Source organism: Pygoscelis adeliae, unplaced genomic scaffold (genome assembly GCF_000699105.1).
Source record: "Pygoscelis adeliae isolate BGI_AS28 unplaced genomic scaffold, ASM69910v1 Scaffold97, whole genome shotgun sequence".
Taxonomy (NCBI): domain Eukaryota; kingdom Metazoa; phylum Chordata; class Aves; order Sphenisciformes; family Spheniscidae; genus Pygoscelis; species Pygoscelis adeliae.
The window spans coordinates 221,194-243,625 of record NW_008825152.1 but is presented as its reverse complement, the minus strand read 5'-3'; the positions used below and the strand labels follow the sequence as shown (position 1 = coordinate 243,625).

At 42.3% G+C, this 22,432-nt stretch overlaps 1 protein-coding gene across 1 annotated transcript in view; it reads right to left on the bottom strand.

Moving 5' to 3' along the window:
- The window catches only part of NSF (N-ethylmaleimide-sensitive factor), a 69,669-nt gene extending 60,285 nt beyond the window's left edge, over window positions 1–9,384 (bottom strand). The window contains 3 exon segments of the mRNA XM_009328391.1: window positions 399–438; window positions 3,183–3,282; window positions 9,302–9,384. Of these exon segments, the coding sequence (XP_009326666.1) occupies window positions 399–438; window positions 3,183–3,282; window positions 9,302–9,384 (223 nt within the window).
- Window positions 9,385–22,432: the final 13,048 nt, after the last annotated feature.

Genomic DNA, 22,432 nt, shown 5'->3' with positions numbered 1-22,432 from the left:
GGTAGATGAGGCGCTTAGGGACATGGTTTAGTGGGCATGGGGGTGTTGGGTTGACAGTTGGACTCAATGATCTTGGAGGTCTCTTCCAACCTTAATGATTCTACGATTCTATGAAATGTTCACATCTGCATGTGGACACTGATGTTCCATATAGAGCTATGCTGATATACTAGCAGACGTCTGAAGGTAACAGTCAAAACAGTCCTCCAGGTTTGAAAATGTGAAGAGACAGAAAGCCTGCAGATACGAGCGCAACTCCCTTTCACTAATGAGGGCCTCACATTACCTGAAGAGGGGATGAAGATCTGACATTTTCCAATTCAGTTTCACTTCAGTATGGACACACTGAATTCAGCTTTTATAAACATACGTCGTGATCATGCTGCTGTCTGACTTACCATCTATCTCTTGTCCGATGGAAAGTCCAGCCCATTTTCTCTGTAAAAACAAGACAAAAAACTTCAGAAAGCCTGTCCTTCAGTAGAACAAATGCCCACTCAAGGTCAGCACCCTCACTCAGAAAAACAGGCTCCCCCATGAGAGCCTTAAGCAGCAGCAAAAAAGGGAAGAATGGGATCTTACAAAGACCCCCAAATTAACAGGATACAAGTCAAAAACACAGAATCATTTCTATTAATAATTCTATTTTCTGACCTCAGGAGATTGTTCTGTCCAACCTCCTTTATGTTTTTGGTCACCCCACCATCTTGGAGGCAGAAGTTACCATCCTGGATAGGGCTTTTTGTCATTCTGCTTATTTTCTACCAAAGCTCAGGTGCTGATCACACAAGAGGTAGTGCAACAGGCAAGAAAGCCTGCTATACACTCCACCATAATTTTAAAAGCTTACGTGTATATAATAGTTGCAGGAAATAGCTGTAATGTGCTTTAAGTTATAAAATTACCTAAAACAAAACTTGTTCAGAGAACTAGTAAGAATGGAACTGTTCAAATCCTTTAGGTCCCCCCAAAATTCCTCTAAAAAGATTTGTGCAGCACAGAACTGCATGAGAAGTGAGAAATGGTTCAATAACTATGTGACACGAAAATCTATGACCTTTACTATGCCAAAAGTTCTGGCTTGATAATTGCAAAAATGGTACTTTTCCAATGGCCCCTGTGCTACAGATTGGCTAGTGTGTATTTACAGTCCACATCTCAGGCTATGCAGTATTCAGTGTCTCTCAAATATCTAAGCCTTAGAGAGGCATGAATCACAAAAATATGTAAGTACCATTACCATTACACAAGGCTCTGGTAAGATTGCATTTGAAATGCTGTACTTTATGGTCATTTATGTTTGGCTTTTTATCTGGAAGGAACAAGTCTGGGAGAAGGAATATAACAGCCTTTTATAAAAAATGAAAATTTCCCCCTATACGTCTTCTCCAATATGTTCATGGTTCAAGCTTAAGGAAAGAATACCCTTGACATAAGAGATCAACCTGTTAGAAATCAAAGCCCAGAGCAGGAAGTCTTACGTGTACTTACTGGTATTCCCAAGACAGAGAAAACAAATTATGTTTCCATATTTAATCTCATGTTTCACAGCCTCCACTGTTTACCTGCAAGGCCAGGAAGAATTCTCCCCCTCCCCTTGACACTCCAATCGTTCAGTGAAAGATATCCTAAACTCACCTTCACCTGTAGTACCAGGCACTGGTGACCACCAGTACAAGAATGGTGGGCAGGCACACTGGTACTCCTGCAAACACTGGGCTTTGCTTAAACCCTCCAGGTTAAGCCTTTCACCAAATTTCAGGACAGGAAGGAAAGCTGTCCAAGTTCTGCTAGGAAGATTAGTTAGGATCTTCTCTGTGGCAAGAGATATAGCTCAATTCCTATGTTCATTTGGGTGTTTTCTGCCAAGAAGTTTGTCATCACTGCATGGCCCTTCGTCTTTCAGGCTCTGCAGCATACAAAATTTTTCATGGCTTTTGGTGTTTAGGCCTAAGACTTAAGATTATTACAGAATAAAGGTGGTCAAGAACTTCATGTGCGTAATGAATGCACAACAGACTTTCTTGGAGGTCTTAGAGCATAAGTGCACATTACATGACCCTCCGGTCAATGCATGAGGGAAACACACATTTTGTGTAATGCTAGTTGCAATTATCCAAGGCTTCAGGAAATACTGGAAATTGAATCCTAACACCAGGAATACTCAAATGAAACATTCTTATACCAGTAGCTGTAACACTTGCTACCATAGTTACTTTTTAGGGGTAAGCCACCTACCTCATTCCTTAGCAGAAGGCCTCTCCCGAGTCTACAAGTAACTACTGGAATCTACAAAAATCAACCCTAGACCATGAATGCATCTACTTTAACCCTGCGATACAAATATCTTCTACTGATAACTGTCTTTCAGTTTGGGCATCACAAATCATAACTAGACATATGGTTAACATAGCATCCTCTTCACTCACTCATCCAGACAAATCTGAATTTGAACAAGACATCAAAAAGCAAAAAGAAGTTTTGGGGCCTATGTCAAGTCATCTGTTGAGGAAATAAATTTTGTGTTAGCAGGAAAATATGATAGCATTAAATCAGTGACCGTGGTTGTTGCAGTTTTACGTTATGCAACTCACTGTGTAAGCCAGTTAAAGGCTACAAGATTAGTTCTTCTATTTAGAAGCTAACTGTATCTATTATTTACCCTAACCATCATTTAACATGTGATAACTTGACTTAATTAAGAAAGAGGAGACAAGTTAAATCTATTGTATGCATTACATTGCACTTTTCATCTAGAAGTACTAACAATGACTGAATATAGTCAATAAAACTTCCTGCCGGTCTTTAAAAGAGCAACACAGCAAAGAAAACCCTTTAGCGTCAAGGGAAACCAGGGAAAAATAAAAATACACAAAGAATAGCAGACGTTGCTTAGGCTTTTCTTTTTGAAATAGTTTGTTTCTGGTGTTTTTTTAAAAGGTTGAATTACACCTCTTCTAGTATTTTTATCCCACTATGCACTAAAAATAGATCAAAGTAATATAAGCAAGTTTGCTTCAACTATAGTAAAAGTCTCCTTGCATTTTTGCTGTCAGGAATCAAATTGGTAGCACACATTTATGCAGACATCTCCCTCCGATTAGAATAGTCATCTTCAATCCTGATCTCAAAAGAGATTTTGCTTATTCTATAGCAAAACACTAAGTCAAACCATATAGTACCTGGGGCAAGCTGAACGCGATGCTGCCAGGAACAACTGAGGAATGGGTTCTCAGCGTGAAAATGTATTTGTGGTTGGGAGAAGTCTTCACAACAACATGTCTGGAAGAGAGAACAGTATTTTATTTCGATATATACCCAGCAGGATTTTGCATTGCTCCCAATGCTGCAAGAATTCAAAAGAAACAAGCCAGTTCATATCTGGTCCTATAAAGGAAAAAACAAAAAGCTTTAGACCTACACCATGATGCAGGCACACAGCAGTCTTTCACAGGAGTCCATCACCTTCAAGTGATATAACGTGATCTCAAAAGCCCAGCTGCAAGACATTGTACTAATAATTACTATTTACATTCCCCCACCAGTAGCCCTTTACTTCAGGAATTGCACTACACAAATGTGGGAGAACCAAACTGTAACCACAAAGACCAAGGCTGCTGTATCTAAAAATCAACACTGGTTTCACATCTCAAGCATCTAACACCAAAGCATCAATGTTTTACCCCAATACAAGCAGTATACCCCAGCTGTGATTTCAACAAGAAATAGATGCAAAGCCTATACAAGTATCTTAGTATATTGTTTAGAAGTTTGATCACAGAAAAAAAACGGAAGGAATTTTTGTACAAAAAGTAAAATCACATAGGCCCCGAGGCTGTTCCTCCTGTTTGCTAGTGACAGCAGACCTTGGAACTCAGACAGCACTTGAAGACCAGGAACACTGTTATAAAAACAGAACAATACAGTCAGGAGCAGACACAGCAGCAGCAATTGCATGTGCCTGTCTGTCACTCTCAGAAGCTAAGCTGTCAGGAGCAAAGATACTCAAAAGCTGCTTACAGTTATCCTCAGACTATGCCTGATAGCTCTTATCATGTCATAGGCAGACTTCTTCTTGGCATAAGAAAGCAAAACAAAAGGAAGATGGGATTGGTGTGCACTGGTGGCAGGGGAGATGGCGGAATCAGGTTCCACCTCATCATCTTCTTCACAACTCCCTGTACTTTAATTACCCATAGGGTATACGAGGTCACCAACTTATGCGACCTGTGGTGTTCCCCTCTCATCCATGGTCAGAAACTAAGGGCTAGATGAACTATGCTAACAGGCAAAGCCCACGCTCCTGGCCATCCTCCCTCCCTGGCAGTGAATGTATTACATGCACATATGCTCCGTATATTTTCATTTGCATATGCACAGTGAATCCAGCACCATCCAAAAGCAGATCTGCCACACACGTATAGATTGGCTACATCGTGTATGCCTAACAGCTTCAGCCACATGGTAGGAAAAAACATATGGCCCTTTGAGACTAGAGGAAATGTGTGGCCAGCATAGCCAAAACCACTAGACATCACTAGCTTTAGCCCAAACAGACAGGGAAGCTTGCAAAACCTTTCCAGAAACTGCTAGCGCTTGATGGCATAGCAGGGTAAGAAAGCATTTTAAACATATCGCACAATGACATATCGTCCTCTGTCAGGTGGACCAGCAATTTGACTCTTCACTGGTTCTGACCCTAAATCACCCATTAGCTGCCTAAAACCCCAGCTGTAGGACATGCACCCTTCCTTTTCCTTCTCCTCCTGTCCCAGGTATAAATCTAGAAACCTGTTATAGGTGGTAAGGTTCCCTATAAATCTTACAGAGGGAGAGCAAGACATTTACTGGTGCTTCATGGTGATCCTGGAAGGTTTCTGAGGACTGGGAGAAAGCGGATGTCACTCCTATCTTCAAGAAGGAGGATCCAAGGAACTACAGGCTGGTCAGCCTCACCGTAGTCCCTGGGAAAGCGATGGAGCAACTAATCCTGGAAGCCAAACATATTAAAGGACAAGAAAGTGACTGGGAGTAGTCAGCATGGACTTACAAAGGAAAATCATGCCTGACCAATATGATAGCCTTCTAGGATGAAATGGCGAGCTCTGAGGATGACGGGAGAGCAGTGGATATCATTTATCTCAACATTAGCAATGCTTTCTATGCTGCCTCACACAACAATCCTTTCAGACAAACTGATGAAACACAGACTAGGTAAGCAGGCAGTGCAGTGGATTGAAAACTGTCTGAACCTCTGGGGCTCAGAGGGTTGTGATCAGCAGCATGAAGTCCAGCTTCAGGCAGTTCACTAGTGGTGTACCTACCCCAGGTGTCCATACTGGGGCCAAAAATATTTGAACTCTTCATTAATGACTGGGATGATGGGACAGAGTGCACCCTTAGCCAGTGTGCAGATGACACACCTGCTGATTGTGCTGCCATTCAGAGGGACTTTCACAGGGTGGAGATATGGGCTGACACAAATCCCATCAAGTTCAATAAAGGAAAATGCAAAGTCCTCCACCTGGGGACGAATAATCCCATGCACCAGTACAGGCTGGGGACCAACTGGCTGGAAAGTGGCTTTGCAGAAAAAGACCTGGGAATCATGGTGGACAACGAGTTGAACATGAGCCAGCAACATGCCCTCGCAGCAAAGATGGCCAACATCCCTGGCTGCATTAGGAAGAATGTTGCCAGCAGGCCAAGGGAGATGATCCTTCCCAGAATGAATGTTGCTCCAAGGACTGTTTCATTTTAAATTGAGTAGCAGATAAAATAGACAAGCTTCCAGGAAGCAGGGCCTGAAATTAGGAGGTTTCCAGCACAGAGTGCATCAGCCTGAGTAATCCAAATTAATATCAATACACAACCAACTGGAAAGGAAGGTATTATGTTGCAGTGTTAGACAAACATGCCTGTAAGCAAAATACAAGTTCCAGCTATGATACTGGAATACCTCACCAAGAATACACTTGATGACAAGTAACACCCTACTAGAAGGAGCTCATCAGACAGTAAAAGACCCAAGATTAAAGCTTCTTAAGACTGAGATGGATCCTGAGCAGTGCACTAAGTTTGGCTCGAAACACAACAGTGACTTCAACATCTGTAGATTCAGCATCTCTGCAGGAAGAAACAAACTCCACCACTGTTGGGTTTTACTTCAAAGAAGTGAAATGTAAGAAAATGAGGATACCTGGCAAAAATACTGCCGGGGCAGGAGGAGTATCCGCAAAGATTTGATACAAATTAAAATTACTATATTGGAGCATACCATTCACCAAAAACTTTCCCAGCATACCAGAAAGATAGCAGAGCCTGACAGCAGGCAAATGGATGCCAGGAAGAAAAAAAGAGGAAAAAAAAAAAAGAGAAAAAAACAAATCAGCTTTCTGAAAGAAATCTCTAGCCAAGTGAGAAGATTAGGAAAGGTCAAATCCTGACAGGTTCTTTGAGAAAAATCTGCAAGAGGCACAGGAACAACCATGTTTCTTCTCAAAGGCAGAAGGAGCAGGCAGTCTCCAACAGGCTGTAAGCAACCTAAGTATTAAGAATGTTCAAAATAAGGCAATAACAGGAAAAACTAAATGCATTTTCCTACATTGATGTTCACCATGAAGGAGCTTGGAGAGCTCATGGAGACACACGGGGGAAATCTCAGCCTCATTAACAGCTTCTGCTTATAAAGGAACAAAAGGAACAATGAGTCACCGGGGCCAGCTATCTCCCAAGAGCTCTAACAGATGAAACTGCTGCCCTAATTCACGTGTAAAGCCTTGCCTGAACCGATCAGAACCAAAACGTGGCTGTGATGCCAATTCTTAAGGGCTCCAGACAAGGCCCAGGAAACTGTTGGTTGGTAAGTCTGCTGGCCAGGCTGAGCAAACCAACAGAAACTATAATAGATAATATTAACCTGTGGGTCCATTAGTTTTTATGTACATGAAGAAAGAGCATAGCTTTTTTAAGGGAGAGGATAACTTACATATCTATGCAAAGGTGCCAGTAAGCATATGAACAATATGGGCAGATATCCCTCTGGTGCATGTTTAAGAAACCCCTGTAAATTATTCAGCAAGGCTCCTCAAGGGCTCTTCAGATAACTAAACTAGCATGAGATAAGAGGGATGGTCTTCCCGTGTAAAAGGCAGGAAAAAAAGGTAAGAACAATTAGTCAGTTCTCAACATAAAAAAAAATTGCCATTGAGATACCCTGCCCTGGCTTCCTCCCAGACTGTCATCCCCTTCACTGCCTGGGTGTTTCCAGCACTCGTTTCTCTCTCCAAAATACATTGGGAGTCCTCAAGATAGAAGTATGTCACAGGAGCTTAAGCCGGTGGAATTTATCAAACCAACACAGTACTATAATAACGCATTGCATCCCGTGAACTCATGCATCACAAAATGGTGACTCATACTTGTCCAACTTACAGGATGCAGAAAATGAAGCATGAAAAGATCTACAGTAGCATCTTGGGGATAAGCCATCTCACAGATCCAAGGTGAGATCTCCCAGCTCTAGACCGTGAGCACCAAATGGAAGTGTTAAAGCAAAGCCCTTTGTGTAACTGTTACCAAAAAATATTCTGTGCAGCCAGTCATGGTTAGGACAATACAAACCAAATCTGCTGACTGTGTGCAGCCTACTGCAGCAGATCATAAGGATGGTCTTGCTCAGTATATCTGCAATGCAGCAGAATGACTACATCCTTCAGTAGTAGCTGAATATCATGATGTTTCTCTGTACTCTAGTCTTACACTTTTCAAAGCAATTTATAGCATCTGCTCACAACCAAACATATGCTGCTTTCTTTATGAGCCCCAATTTCTAGAAATAAGCAGCTCTCTCAGGGAGAATCAGTGCAGCCAGAATCATGGCCAGCCTGCTTACCAGGCAAGTCTCAGGACATTGTTTCCTGCATGCTTCCATACATGCGACGAAAGAGGGCTCTCAGAGTGAAAGGAAAGCAGCCAGCTGCTGCAGGGCTGGAAGCTGGGTCCCTCCAGGACATTCATATTTGAGGAAATTAACATTTTTATAATGCATGAGGTACAATGCTCAGTTCAGGTATTTTTGTAAGTCGATTACTTTGAAAAAAATCTACTTGGAGAAAAAACATCATTTGAAGATACCAGGACACTACCCTGTCCAAGCAGATACTTTTGCCTGCTTCTAACTCCAAAAGTTGTGCTCATTTGGTTTTCTTTTGTTGTTTTTTTGGTGGGGTTTTTTTGGGGGGGGGTGTTTTGTTTTGGTATTTTATACTACAGATGAGCTTGTGAAACCACAGTTCAGTTAATTACTGAAGGGCCAGGACAGCTCTCCAGGGTAGCAGCACAGCAGGCTGACAGAACAAAAAGAGGCAAGTCTTAAAAACACACCGCTCCCTTGTTCCCCACAGTTCAGAGACACTTCGTTCTCCATCCTTAGCAGAACTCATCTGGGCCAGGTATTTTATGCTAAGGCCCTAAGTGTATCATTCATATCTTTTTTGAACATTTTTTCCCATTTTTCAAACCCAAGCTCTTCCGCCTTCTGCTGCATGCAATGCTCTATCTTTCTGCTGAAATTACTTACTTCTGTCTATAATCTACATATTGAAATCTTTTAGACAGCCACCATACAGTTGCAGCAAAGCAAGGAAACTAATTATTTGAATTGGCTCTTTTAATACAAAGCCTGTCTGTGGGCTGGGCTGAAAAATTAATGTGTTTTCTTCCTTTCTCACAAAAGTAAAATCCAGAGTCAGCTTCCATCAGTCACCACAGAACTGTAATTAAAGAACCCAAATTGTTGTGCCCACACTCTGGTTGTCTTCCCCTTTTGTTCTTGTGCATGAAAACCCCTAGAACAAGAGAAGGTTTCTACTGACTCTGCTCAGCACTCCGATACGATGTGAAAGTGAGCAGATGCCCCTAGTAACACAATCAAATGATAAAAACCTACTTGAAATAGCTCAAATATTCTAACCATGTAACAGGAACAACAGCAAAAACAAAATGAAACAAAAAGATCAAAAAAGGCCTGAAGTCCTTCATTAAAATAGTGATTATAATTAGTTAAGCAGATCCAGTTTCCAAGCAAGAAATGCTTCAGAGAAAAAATTACCATTTTTTCAGCATCTCCAGTTCTGAGAAGGAGGCATATGTAAAGTTTTGGTCTCTAAAGACGCAGAAGTTTTGTTAATTAACCTACTATATTCACCTTCCCAAATCTGAAATTCCATTCCACCTCCATCCAAATTTTGCAAACAATTCCTTTTAGTTAAAAGTTGAAAGAGCAACAGTGCACACTTACTGCCCAGACTGGAAGTCCTTCTCATTCACCACAGCACAGTTGGTTAATGACAGTTCATCAGTGGGACACCTTGCTGCTTGCATAGACTACAAGAGAGAAAGAGGGAGAGGAAAAAAACTGTCAAATAAAATCTTATTTTTCCTTTACTAAGCCAAGCCTCAAATCTTCTGTAAATCCATAAAACGCAAACAGGTCTCTTGAGTATTAACATACTCGGAGAGTATAGTCCACCGGCATTGACAAGCTCCTCTCTCTCTTCACAGTTTCTCCAAACGCTTGTGTTTGATACAGATGTTTGTACCCAAAAGGTCTGCATTTTGTGAGTCTAGCATACCTTATATTTTCTATCATACCTAGGAAAGTACCCAAAAATTACCTAGGAGAAAGCCTGCAAGGCAAACGCTGTTAACTTACTAGTGAACCCTGGTGTTCGTGCAACTTCCCTGAACCCTGCAACATGCCACCAGGTAGCAAAGCATTCATTGGAAGGCATTTCTCACCAAGTAACAAGACACTGGGATATTTTGAAAGATGGTAAGGCAAAGCAGCCTAGAGACAGAGCAGTTCCACTACAACCCTGGGTAACCCTACCGCACATTGCTGTGCTTGGTTAGAGAGACTGCATGGGGAAAAGAGGGTAGAATAAAGATGTTACCTTTCTTCTTCCCTCACTTTACTCTGAAAACTGAAATCTGAGCACATCCATTCTGGATATAGGTACTTTGAACAATGCAGTACAGGGCAGCACTGAAAGTCCACAGGAAGGTTTCATTCTCAGCCAGCCGCTACCCAACTCCACACAACCTCTCTATAAAACTTCTCAAAAGAAATATCACAATGCAAATAATATTTCCTACTCTATAGGAAACATCACAGATCAGTAACAAACAGAAGACAATTAAGTTAAAGTCAGTTCCAGCCTATCGCTATTAAAAAAATTACTGCAACAAATCTTGTGGGGGTGTCCTCCCCCCTCCTTTTTTTTTTTTTTCCCCTAAAGTCAAAGGAGCAATCCTATTTCAAGAGTATCTGTTCAATTTTTTTCCCCTCCACTATTACTCAGGAATCAGCAGCTGAAAAACCCAAATACCACCACTCTCAGCCCAGGCTGCCCCATCCCATTACGAGGCAGCATATAGCGGGAGTGCAGGAGCGGAGTACTGAAGAGAAACCTCAGCTCTTTCCTACATCCCTAACCCCATCTGCTTCTGCAGAATTGTTCCACAAAACAGTGGTTAAAAGGTTAAAATTCGGCTCAAAATGCCTCCAGAAGTGGAGAAAAGGATGGCAAAGGCAAGATGTCTCTAACATTAGCTATAGACTGAAAAAAAAATAATGGAGAAAAGCTAAACTTGACCTCCCAGGATGTTATTTTTAGAATCAAAGCACAACTATTTTCTTTGTCAGATACAAATTTGCAGGCAGTGCAACAGAAACTATTTGTCAGTGTCAACCTATTGCTAAAAGCAATTCAGAATGGATTTTCTCTTAAGACACCCTTAAATCCCAGCAACAAGAGAAGGAAACGCACTGATCCTAACGCACACATCCAGGTAATTTCCCATGAGTTAACATCCTGCTCAATCTTTCCCCCCTACCCCTCTGGGCCATTTGAGAAAAGAATCAGAGAAAATTCATCTCCATGTAGACTGAAGCAAGCCTGCCCTATAGCTCAAATCAACTTTTTATGTCGTAATGTAATTCTTCTAGAGTACTTGCTATTTAGAAAAGGACTAATTTATTATTTTTATTGAATAATGCTCAATTGCCCTTGACTTATGTGACAACAGAAAAGAATTCCATTTTCAGCCTTGAAACAGATTTATCTACCTGAATCTCAAGTGTAATAAGAGACTTAATTAAATATTCTTGTAATAAAAAAAATATGAACATCAGTGGACTTCTGAAATACACAACCTGCCTGTTAAGGCTCACCATCTTTGGGGACTTCACGCAAAAAAGCATTCACCATTTTATCATTTCTCCTTCCATTTGTGAGGAGACTATTTTGTGAAGGGCATGCCCTGATAAAACGCATTAGGTAGGATACTTCGAGAAAACTGAACACAGAGCTCCTGGATTAAGCGTTTTTACAGCACTAGTCCTCAACTGCATTTTTAATCCTTACTGACAAACTGCTTCCTACATGTTAACAGCAAGCGCCTGGCAAAGCTGCCATTCTGTGTTATTCCTGTCCTCATCCAGGAACGTGCAAGCTTTGCGTTAAGGAAATGCATAAATATAAAGGAACGCATTTCAAATCCAGCATGAAGTGCTCCTTTTGCAAGCTCCACAATATGATAGATGCATGGCAAAACCTCCTTGGGTATCTGACACATGAAATAACGTAGCTGCTTCTGCAGCAGTATCAGCACTGACTGTGCTAGCCATCCCACAGCCCGGCGCACTCTCCTTCTGGGGTGTTTGGCAGAAGCCCATTTCTCCCTTGGCAATGACCAACATTTCAGACCGCATCTATAATCTACGCTGTGCTCCCAGCTCTCCAGTATATGCCCTCCTCAAGTTCCAAGACCATTTTGCAGAACTTTGATACGTTATCAATATACAGAAGTGTTTTTAACATAATACAGCTCGTGCAAGAAAAGGGCATCACTCAATGGACGCAGGTTTTCATGAGTATACAAGGGACTCTGAGGAAATCTGGTCCTTTAAGAGATGATGATCACACTGGAAAGCACCCAGACAAGGAGGAGGAACACACTGTTCTAGTGAATTGCAGGGGCTTCCTCTTACCCCCTCTCTCCCCACCCCAGTGCTCACATCCCCAGCACTACTGCTCACAGGGATCCTTCTCTTGTCTGTCAAGCAACTGAGCTGTCGCAGCAAGGATGTGGGCATCAGCTGCTCCTGAATAAGTTTTTCTGGCATAAATGCAGCAGTCCAAAGCTGTAACATGAGCCACCGGAGCCTGGAGGGCTGTCATATGCCAGTGGTAGTATTGTCAAGGAACACTTTAAGCTCTTGCATTCTGGGTTCCAGCTTCCCAGGACACCAGCACAAGGACTCCCGAAACTCTGCATACTCTCCCCTTCTCTGCCACCCAACACTCTCATTGCCTGCACTTGCACACCACACATCAGGGAACAGAGAAAACAAAATCCTTAAGAGTATTTCTAAGAAATCTTCAAGTAAATTTACGCAAGCTAATTTTAAGCTAACTAGTAGGTTTCTACTAGCAACTAGGCAAGACAACACAAAGTTCAGCTCTAGCAAACCACCAGAGCAGATCTTGCAGCTGACAGTGAATGCCATCTGCTGCAGTTACGCTGCTGTCAATACTAGTTTGAAGGTGACCCATATACACCTTCACAGATTGCAGTTATGCCCATGTCCACAATATAGACATATTCAGCTTAAAGTAGCAAAAGAAGTCTTCCCTGCCTCCTCTTATTGTTCTGGTTTATGCAAAGAGGAGACTCCAAGGACAGCAAAGTTCTAGGCAGGTGACTCCACATCTGAGGCAGTGCCTTCTTTCTAAAGCATCCATCACCGGTCATGTAGCATCCGCTATTAAATCCATGTCTACGCAGAGGTCTACTCCAATATTCCTTCTGTTTGTCACGAGAAAAATGAGACCACATTATGCATTGACAAACCTCGTGCTGAAAGACAAACGTGAAGGACCTCACCTTTGGATTTATGACAAAGCAGCAATGTTGCCTCTATTCTTCTGCTACTGAGCCGATGCTAACCATGAAAACCCAGCACCAGGAAGCTCACTGACGCTGACATATTTTACTTTTACAAAGTAAAATTTGCCCCGAAGAACAAATACCTTCATAATACAAACAACCACCATAATGTCTAATCTTTCAGAGATTTTTTTTTCTAAGTTGCATGGATTCCAGTTTTCCTCCACGAAAATATGAAACTGAGTTGTTCTTGCATTTTAGGAGAGCTCGGCCCAGAAAGCAATGCTAAGTTATTTGGGTATTTTCATACATACATAAAATACATCTTTTCTCCTTCTGAATTAAGACAAGCATCCGAAGCATGCTTGTTTAAAATATGACTGGGGAAAAGAATGAATAATAAAATCTCTGGAATATTACACATAGTACACTATATTACATTGTTGCATGGGCAAGCACATAGTACAAAAGTATGGTTAATATTTGTGAACTGTTAAGGCTGATGATAGAGGAAGCTAAAGAAAAACATGTTTCCCATTACTCAGACCCCACAGGAGATAAGTTGGTGGTACATAACAGAAGTGCACTACTACCTGTCAGTTGTTACTGAATAGAAGAGCTAAAATATTAAATGCTAAGGCAGAGATGCTCTTCATTTGACACAGCTTAACTCATCTGATTTCCCAATCCTACCTAAGAGATTATGAAACAGCTTCTAAAGCTGAGGCAGGTTTTGTTCTGTGCACTGTTTCTACAGGGTTTGCATAAGCCAAATATTGTTAAAGTGTTATGTTCTACACAAAAGAAAATTTTAAACATATATACACAGATACACATGCATACGTGTACATACATATGTACATATATATAGTTTCTGTCATGCCAGAGTTCGCAGACAAGCCTTAGGAAACATAATGACTGTGGGTACTAGAAATTTAAGTTTCCTCTGCAGAGCCCACTGCAGCTGTGTAGAAATGGGGATCCCCACTCCAAAAAGCATCTAAACTCTACTCTAACAGCTGTTAGGCACCAAAGTACCTTTAAGCCCAGAGCTTCATCACCCAGAGAAGAGGGCAATGAAAAATCTGTGCAGGAGTTATTCTCAGAGGAAGGTTTAGTCCATATTTACTAGGGACCAAGCAGATGCCTGCCTGCCTGGTGGCTGCGTGGTAGCATGGCTGACTCAAGGGTGTTCAAAGTCAAACACTCATTCACCACTAAAAGTCTGCAAATAGAATTAGTTTGAATACTGAAAGGAAGAATTATGCTATTAAAGGAGCTCTGAAGATAAACAGGGAACTGAGATGATGATATGTAGACCCTACATTATCCAAGACAATGCTCCTGATGGAAAGCAGACATGCACGAAGCATTGCCCAATATAAAGATCCAATGGACCAAGTGACAACAGAATCTGAGATGAACATTAAAACTGCAAACATCAGGAGCCAGCTGCACACAGATGACAAACACCAGCACTAGCACGCAGAAAGACAAGCTGCAGCAGAGCTGGGTCAGCAATAGCCTGGGAGAAGGCGACAAACCAAGCTCTCCAGCGTAGGAAAGCCTGAAGAGGATTATGACTACTTTCTCTCTACACACACCATGGAGCTGAATAACAGAGAGGAAAAACAACTCTACACTAAAGGACGGAAGAAATTGGTATAAAATGATAGCAATGCTATTGCAGTAGTGAGTAGCAGTTAAGAAAGGGTTCCTAACTGATAGAGGAAGCAGGCACTGTAATAGCCTAAAGTGAGAAATGGTAACGACAAAACCAAAACTCCTTTAAAGAAGGCATTCAGTAATATTTATGAAAGGAATGACAACGTGATGCCTACAACAGGGACCAGACTCAGCAACAGGAGATGTCCTAAATGCTGTGTTTCTACTGTGTTTCTAAAATTTAAAACAAAAAAAAAAGTTACTAGTTTGCAGAAGGTTTTTCTGGACATTTAAAAAAAAAAAAAAAAAAAACTTGAATAAAGCTTCCAGAGTTCTGCAGCTACAAGAAGAGACCAAACACCTACAAATAACTTTTTGGAACAGTAGGTTTGGCAAGACAGGTTTCCTTCCCAGATCTGCAATCACTCAGAGAGAGCCCTGCTGTGCCCGGCAGGTTAAGCATGCTGTCCCCCAGGACAAGCAGCCCTTGACTGGATGCTCAGGACCGGCCTTTCCATCTGCTCCATTTGACCTCTAGTTTACTTTGCTGGAAGTTTTTATACTTGCCAGGAAAGAGCTGCATTCTCTCTTGACAAAAAGCTCATAAATTCCAATTTTCTTCTCCTATTAAAAGAGGAACATGTTCAGAAAGCTAAAATCTCAGAACTAATATTCAAATTTTTGCCAAAGCCAAGGAACTTTGAGCAAGTCAACAACAAGACAGCCTCAACACAGAGTCCAGGCAAGAACGACGGGTGAGATGCAACCCTCCTTCCCACGGCCCCCAGACGTGACACTCCCACCGGTACGAATCACCTCCCTGTGCTTGCTCAGGTGGCCGAGGAGGCACCAAGGCAAACATGGCTGCACCACATACACACCAGCTGCTGGCCGACACAGAAGCCGAAACAGCTCAAAATATGGAAGAGGGAAGAGTTCACATCACCACCTCCTGAATCAGCCAGGGCTGGAAATGAGACAGGGAATGTTTTTCCCCCGCATTGTTTCGTGCCTGCACCACGGGTAACACTCTCTTTCTCATCTGATAACAGAGTTATCTCCATAAGCAAAGAAGGTCAAGACCAATCGTCAGTGGCGGTTAGCAATATAGACACCAACTGCTCTTCACTGGCAGTTCTTTATATACAATATATGCTTAACACGTTTTCCATTTTCTTTATCTAATAGGAGACGTGCACGCCTCTCATGGCCCTGGGCGGTAACCTAGAAATTACTTCCGTCTTAGCATATGAAAGCCACTTTATTAGGACAGAAGTGCCTACCTTAGCAATTACAGGATATTGTTTTTGAGGGTGGTGACTCCTGCTTACCCTTTGTTTTGCAAAGTTTACAGCCAAACAAATTCAGTTCTGCAATGGGAGCTTTGTAACTCCAACACTAATTTACCCAGTGCAGTTAAGAAGATGTACGTAGCTTTGGGAATGTGGCTGTACAGTTTCCATTGTTTTGCAATGTTATCAGAAATACAATTTACAGTTCCAAGACTGAAGGGTTTGCCTGATCCAGAAGAGCAGGAGAAACAAGTGCACTAAAGGAGAACTTCTACAAGTATCGTATAGCATCTATAATCTAATTAAACAGGTTGCTCTGCCCAAAGACGTCATTCTCCACACCAGTTCTTTACAATATGATCGGTAAGGTGATGTCAGAAAATATCTCTTTACCTGTGCTGCTGTGCCATATAACCGGGAAGCTGTTTCCTGACAGTTTAGCATGAACATCAACTCCACCTTCCAATTAAGCAATAACAACCCAGAATATGTGCATTTGTAATTGACACATCCATTTTTGGAGTGGATGTTGTCTCACATTTCTTCCGCGAGCCAAGATGATCAACAATTTAATTACAGGGAATTGCTACTTGTTGTGTTTCATCTAAACCTCTTTTAAAATGCTTACAGGAATGAAACATCACACAACCACATCTAAGATGTTAGCCTAGGATGCAAGTCACAGGATTTTGACACACTAGCTGTGAGGACACCTAATGGATGCAAATTTCTTCCCATTTATTTAGAAAAGTTACCCAATGGCAACAGGAAAAAGGTTAAAAATATCCCCTTAAACTTGGAATTTGCCTTGTGAAAGCCTGAGATGCTGCTATCCCTGCGTATTTGCAACTCATCCTACCGCTGATGGGCTGCATCTGGCACTAAACTCCTCCAGGACACTGACTAATGTACCAAATGCTACCCAATTACAAGCAGTTTGTGTTTAAGATGCAATACCTTGCAAGTATTTCTGTATTTTCTACAGAAAAAGCATGTAACTTGACACAACTCTAGGGCATAAATTACTCCAGATTTTTTTATAGAAGGTCATGGCTTTATTGCATCCCAGGAGACTAGAGAAACGTGTTAAACCTTTTTGTGCCGCAAACATTTAACCTTCCTGAACTGAGTATCTGACATACATACACAGGAAAGAGCATACCAGCACAGCAGCAGGGCAAGAGCGTGCCTGAAGAACTATATATTCAGCCTTGACTTAACACACAGTAGTATTATCAGTTGGCTCAAACGCCGAGTAATAGGATACTGTGTTGAAAGCTTTTCCATTAACTGTAGCAACTGTGTTCCTCGCTTGAATTTTTCTGTTTGCAGATCTTCTCCCACACAACTCTCCAATTCCTGGAGGTCAAGAAAACTTCTGAAGATGGCCAATACAGAAATTTAGTCACAAAACTCTGGTTGCTGCCATAGAACTTCCCTGATTTGAGACAGCATCCTGACAGGTACGCGAATGACTGCATCACGTAGAGACCACACTCTGAACCCCGTCCTTCCAAAAAATATTGCAGTCACTAAGATCATCGCTATCTGTCACATTACTCAGGGGTCAGCTAGCACTCACTGCACCAGGTCTTCCTAAAGCTTGTCCTCTCTCACACTTGGGAGTGTACTTGGACAGTGTCCACCAACTCCTGGATCAAAAAAAGATCAAAACATGACATAAGGACCTATATTTTAGTTTTCAGGGGGTTTTGGGGTATTTTCATGTAAAGAAAGGAATCAATGATAATTTTGTTCCACTGAAAACTATGTCCTGTCTGGTGGGTAATTTAGCAAAATGTAAGTACCACTGTTTTCTAAGGACTGGTTTTCTGTGGACACAAGCAGATCTGATTTTATGACAGAATTTCCTCCAAATTCATAACTAGGGCATCTCCTAAACCACAGGGTCTTCTGAATGACCTCTGTGCGCTAAGGTACAGGACACAGAACAGAGGATAGGAAGAGAGAAGATCTTGCTGTGCTATGGAAAAAAAAAAAGTAATGTTTAAGAAATTCACACTTGAAATGATCCTCAAAAGGATTCTTTGATTTTTACAGATTTTTCCTACTAAGAAAAATTCTTAACAAAACGTAGTCATTTTGGCCTGTCCACAGTGGAAAAAAAGAGGTGTGATATACCAGCACCCCCAAAACTGTAGATGGAGAGGCAGCACTGACATCTCCCTATTGCATTGTCTTTTTAGGTATAAGCTCTGGACACACTGCTTCTGCAACACTAAGCCAAGCAACAAATTAACCAAAGATGACACGGGTCAGATATCCCATGCCCACCAACATTCACATGGTTGTCAGAATTTTATTCTAAATAATTTAGCATGGGTTTTTATAATGCAGAAGTCCTGTAAGAAGGATACAAGTCTATTTGCGATGATTTCACAAGACAGATACGCAGTTGCAGAAGTGATCTCAGAAACAGAGATTCGGATTTAGTTTTCTCCCATTTCCCTAAAACATTGCTAAAAACCTGTTTCTTCATATTAACATATTAGGAAACACTACAAAAAGGTAAGTGGTGATAGAAGGATCAGTACCACACTGCAAGAAAGAACTAAGTTGATTCACAAATATTTCTTTAGTTGCCTGATGATGCCTGCATCTATGAAGGCTGATTCCGTATGTTAGCAGAAATCAGACTTCACAGCTTTAACCCATAAACACAAAATCCAACCCTCATTATTTCAAAGTTTCTACCAAACTATCCAACTGGGATTGACTGCAAGGAGTACAAGAGAGCACGCGTTAGTCCAGCAATGCCTTCAGCGCCACGAAACACCGAGGGGTACAGTCTGTCCTTCACCACCCTTCCCACTACTGCTACACTCTCTCAATTTGACAGTTGATTTCAACAGATGTCGGCAATACATCTTCTGCTCAAGTCACAGGCTCTTCCAGAGGAGTTACGGCACAGTTCTGCAAGGTAAACCAACATCTAGTTTCTGAGTGAAACCAAAATCATTTCCAACTCAATACAGATACAAATCTCTTCTGAGAAGCAAACAGGCAAGCGTCTCCTATTACTGGGCTAATGGCAATACCACTCCAAATGAGTCCCAAATAGCAAATAAAGAAACATTAAGGTGTTATACCATTTATACAACATAAAACAGCCATTATTTCTAATCATCATGAACTGTTATTCAAGTTGCAGCTATTACAAAACTTTAATATTCCTTAAAGAAAACCACTCCAGTCTCTCTGATAGGGGATCATCACCAACATCCACGCTAGCAAATCAACATTCAGCACGCATGATTTCCTCTTTGAACAAAGCCAGACCTCCTGCCAGCTTCCAAGAGCAAAGCTGTAGCCACATAGCCCTGCTTCATTTCCTACACCATTTCTCTATGTTGCTCTCCAATCTGGTACAGTAAAAGCAGAAACGCGGCCCGTTCTGGATCAACAGCTTGACACTGGCTGGAATGAGGCAGAGAAATCATCTGGCCTTTCTGCATCCCTTTGAGAACTAATTCCTAATGAGGTTCAAATCAATTAGCTACAGACAGCACCAGTTAACTTCCAGAGGTCCAGTCTTGGTACAAGGGATCCGTAACCAACTACGGACACAGCTAGACAGCTTTACACCATTCCCTCTTCTGTAGAAGATGCTGGCTGATGTCTTGGCAAGACTCGGTGCTCTGTTTGCGTGCCTAATGATTACCATGCAGAGAGAGATACAGAATAAATTGTAACGGAAACAGCCATTCTTTCTAATCATCATAAACTATTTTTCCTGTAAACTTCAATCGCCATTAATCACTGTCTCTTCCTGGCAATTGAGGAAACCCCGTGCAATTAAGGGAGTAGAGTAAAATACCTGAAACAGCACTGGACAATTATTAAGATTTGGCTTATCATTTGTCTAAATTATTTAAAATGTCACTAGAAGTTTAAAGATTTTGTCTCTCTTCTACATCAAGAAAGCCATTCATTTCTCTCTGTAAAAGTATACATACACAAATCAAATCACATGAGTCTAATAAAAGAGGCTAAGCTCTAAATTGCATTGCAGGGCATTTTTTCAGGCCAGAAGTAGTCACTGAAGCTTTCTCTACCCATTCTCCAGGTTTAAGCACCTTTTAAAAATGCAGACTACAGAATAGCATCAGTGTTCCAGTATCAGACTCACCTGTTGTACCTAGAGATATCACACACCTCCATCCTCCTACCTACTATTCCTTATTTATACAGACAAGGATCACAATAGCTCCAATGTCACACCCGAAACGCATGCTGTTGCTTGCCCACCCTGACCTCCACATCCTTTTCAGAGCTGCTGCTATCCCACATACAAGCTGGAGGGAGCAGGCAGCTTGTTTGTTAATTTACATTAACAGCATTCAACACACTGCAAGATTGGATCAAGCTCAGAAAATGGTATCGAACACTTTGCTTAAGAACTCTCTTTACAGTATTAAATAATCTGATAATTCTGCAACAATTATATTTGTAGATAAATCATGAACATACTGATTAGTAAGAAGCTTCCTGGTAACCCAAGGAAAGCATCATCCACTTGAATTGCCAGATTACGAGGCAATTAAGCTCCAATCTTTCTCTTAAATTTGCATAAGTCCCCCCTTTCCTCCACCAGGCTTCCAAGTTGCCCAAATAAAGGCACACTTTTTCAGGTGTTTAGTAGCACAAAAGCTCACAGCAGCAGGAAAAAATTGGGGCTGATCCCTCTCCTTCCTCCCCACATCCCCAGTCTCCACCTCCAGCACTCAGACCGTTCACTAAGCCTTTCCAGTACAAGAAGACAACTGAAAACTAACTCATCAAACTACACGGATAGTTTTCTGTCGACTTAGCATGCTGAAAAGGCTCAGGGGAGCAACTGAGTAGGGGGTAAGACAAGACCACTGCAGCCAGATTGGTTTAGGCTACAAGGAGTCTCAGAACAACGTTCATTATGGCTAAAATGATCTTACCACTGATGAAAGCACTGGGCTCCCATTTCTGGCAACAGAAAGCTGAAAAAAAGCTAGTCAAAACACAGAGATTTCTCCTGGGTTAGCTGCAAAGGGTGAGATGAAGAAAAAAGGTGCAAGGAAGAAAGTGAGACCAAGTATCTGGAGCAGGGACAGAAGAAAAGCTCTTAATAAGAGAGAGACCACAAAACATGCGATATTTTTCTCCATTAATCAGCAGTATTTCAGAGGTGGCACTCAAGTAGATCTGCTCACCTGTGACGCACAGCTTATCACTGGGCCAAATTTCTCACCACTGTTCTAACCTCCACTGCTCTGCATCACACCACTGCACCATCTGTCGCTGTATCCACCAGACAAACCATAATACAAAAAGCTATCAGAAAACCTATTCCCCAAGATCTCAGTCACTGAATTGTTTGGCCAAGACAGAAGATTTCAGCCTGAAGCAGACGTTAGTGACAAATGTGACTTCCACAAGCTGATATCCAGCAAAACATGACTGAGCTCCCAGCAAAGAGAAGAGCAACCTTAACTGCACCTTGCAGCACTTAGAGATGGACATCTGAAAACAGAGGGGATATACAAGGCACTACAAAAAGTGATGTGACTTGTGAATGTTTCTTCACATTTTAAGGTCTTTTTGGCCACTTGCTGATGTTATCTAAGCCATCACTGATAAGGGATTTTTTATTTTTTAAATAAATATGGGATAAAAGTCACTGCACAACCCTTAAGGTGTGTTTTAACACAACACAATTTGGACCCACATCACAGGATGATGCTTGGCTGATGTCCACAGGGCGAAGAGTAGCCTCAAAGAACCCTACAAACCTACCCCATATCCCACAGCACCGAGGGGTCACCAGGGCCTCCTAGCGCCCTTAGGGGACTCTAAAATCCTGCCACATGCTATGGGGACAGGGGTCGCCCCAGCCTCATGAAGCCCCTCAGGGAATCCCACAATCCTCCACCACATCTCAGAGCACCAAGGGGTCACCCCACCCTCACAGCATCCTTAGAGGACCCTGCCCCACAACCCACAGGGAGAGGGGTCACCACAGCCTCACAGCACCCCTAGGGCACCCTAAAACCCTGCCCTGCTCCCCATAGGGCCTGAGGGCCACTGCAGCCTCATAGCACACTTAGGGGACCCTAAATCCTGCCAGCAGCACCGAGGGGTCAGTAGGGCTTCACAGCACTCTTTAGAGGACCCCACGATCCTGCCCACACCCCATAGGGAGAGGGAGCCCTAGAAGCTCACCCCACAGCACCAAGGCATCACCACAGCCTCACAGCACCCTAGGACACCCTGAAATCCTGCCCTGCATCCCACAGGACTACTGCAACCTCACAGCACCCTTAGGGGACCCTAAATCCTGCCTCACACTCACAGGGAGAGGGGTCACCCTGGCCTCACAGCGCTCCTGAGGGAACGTCACAGTCCTGTCCCACAGGCCACATCACCAAGGGGCCACCTCAGCCTCACAGCACCCCTGGGGGACGCTACAGTCCTCCCCCACAGGGATAGGGGCCACCCCGGCTCCACAGCACCCTCAGGGCCCCCCC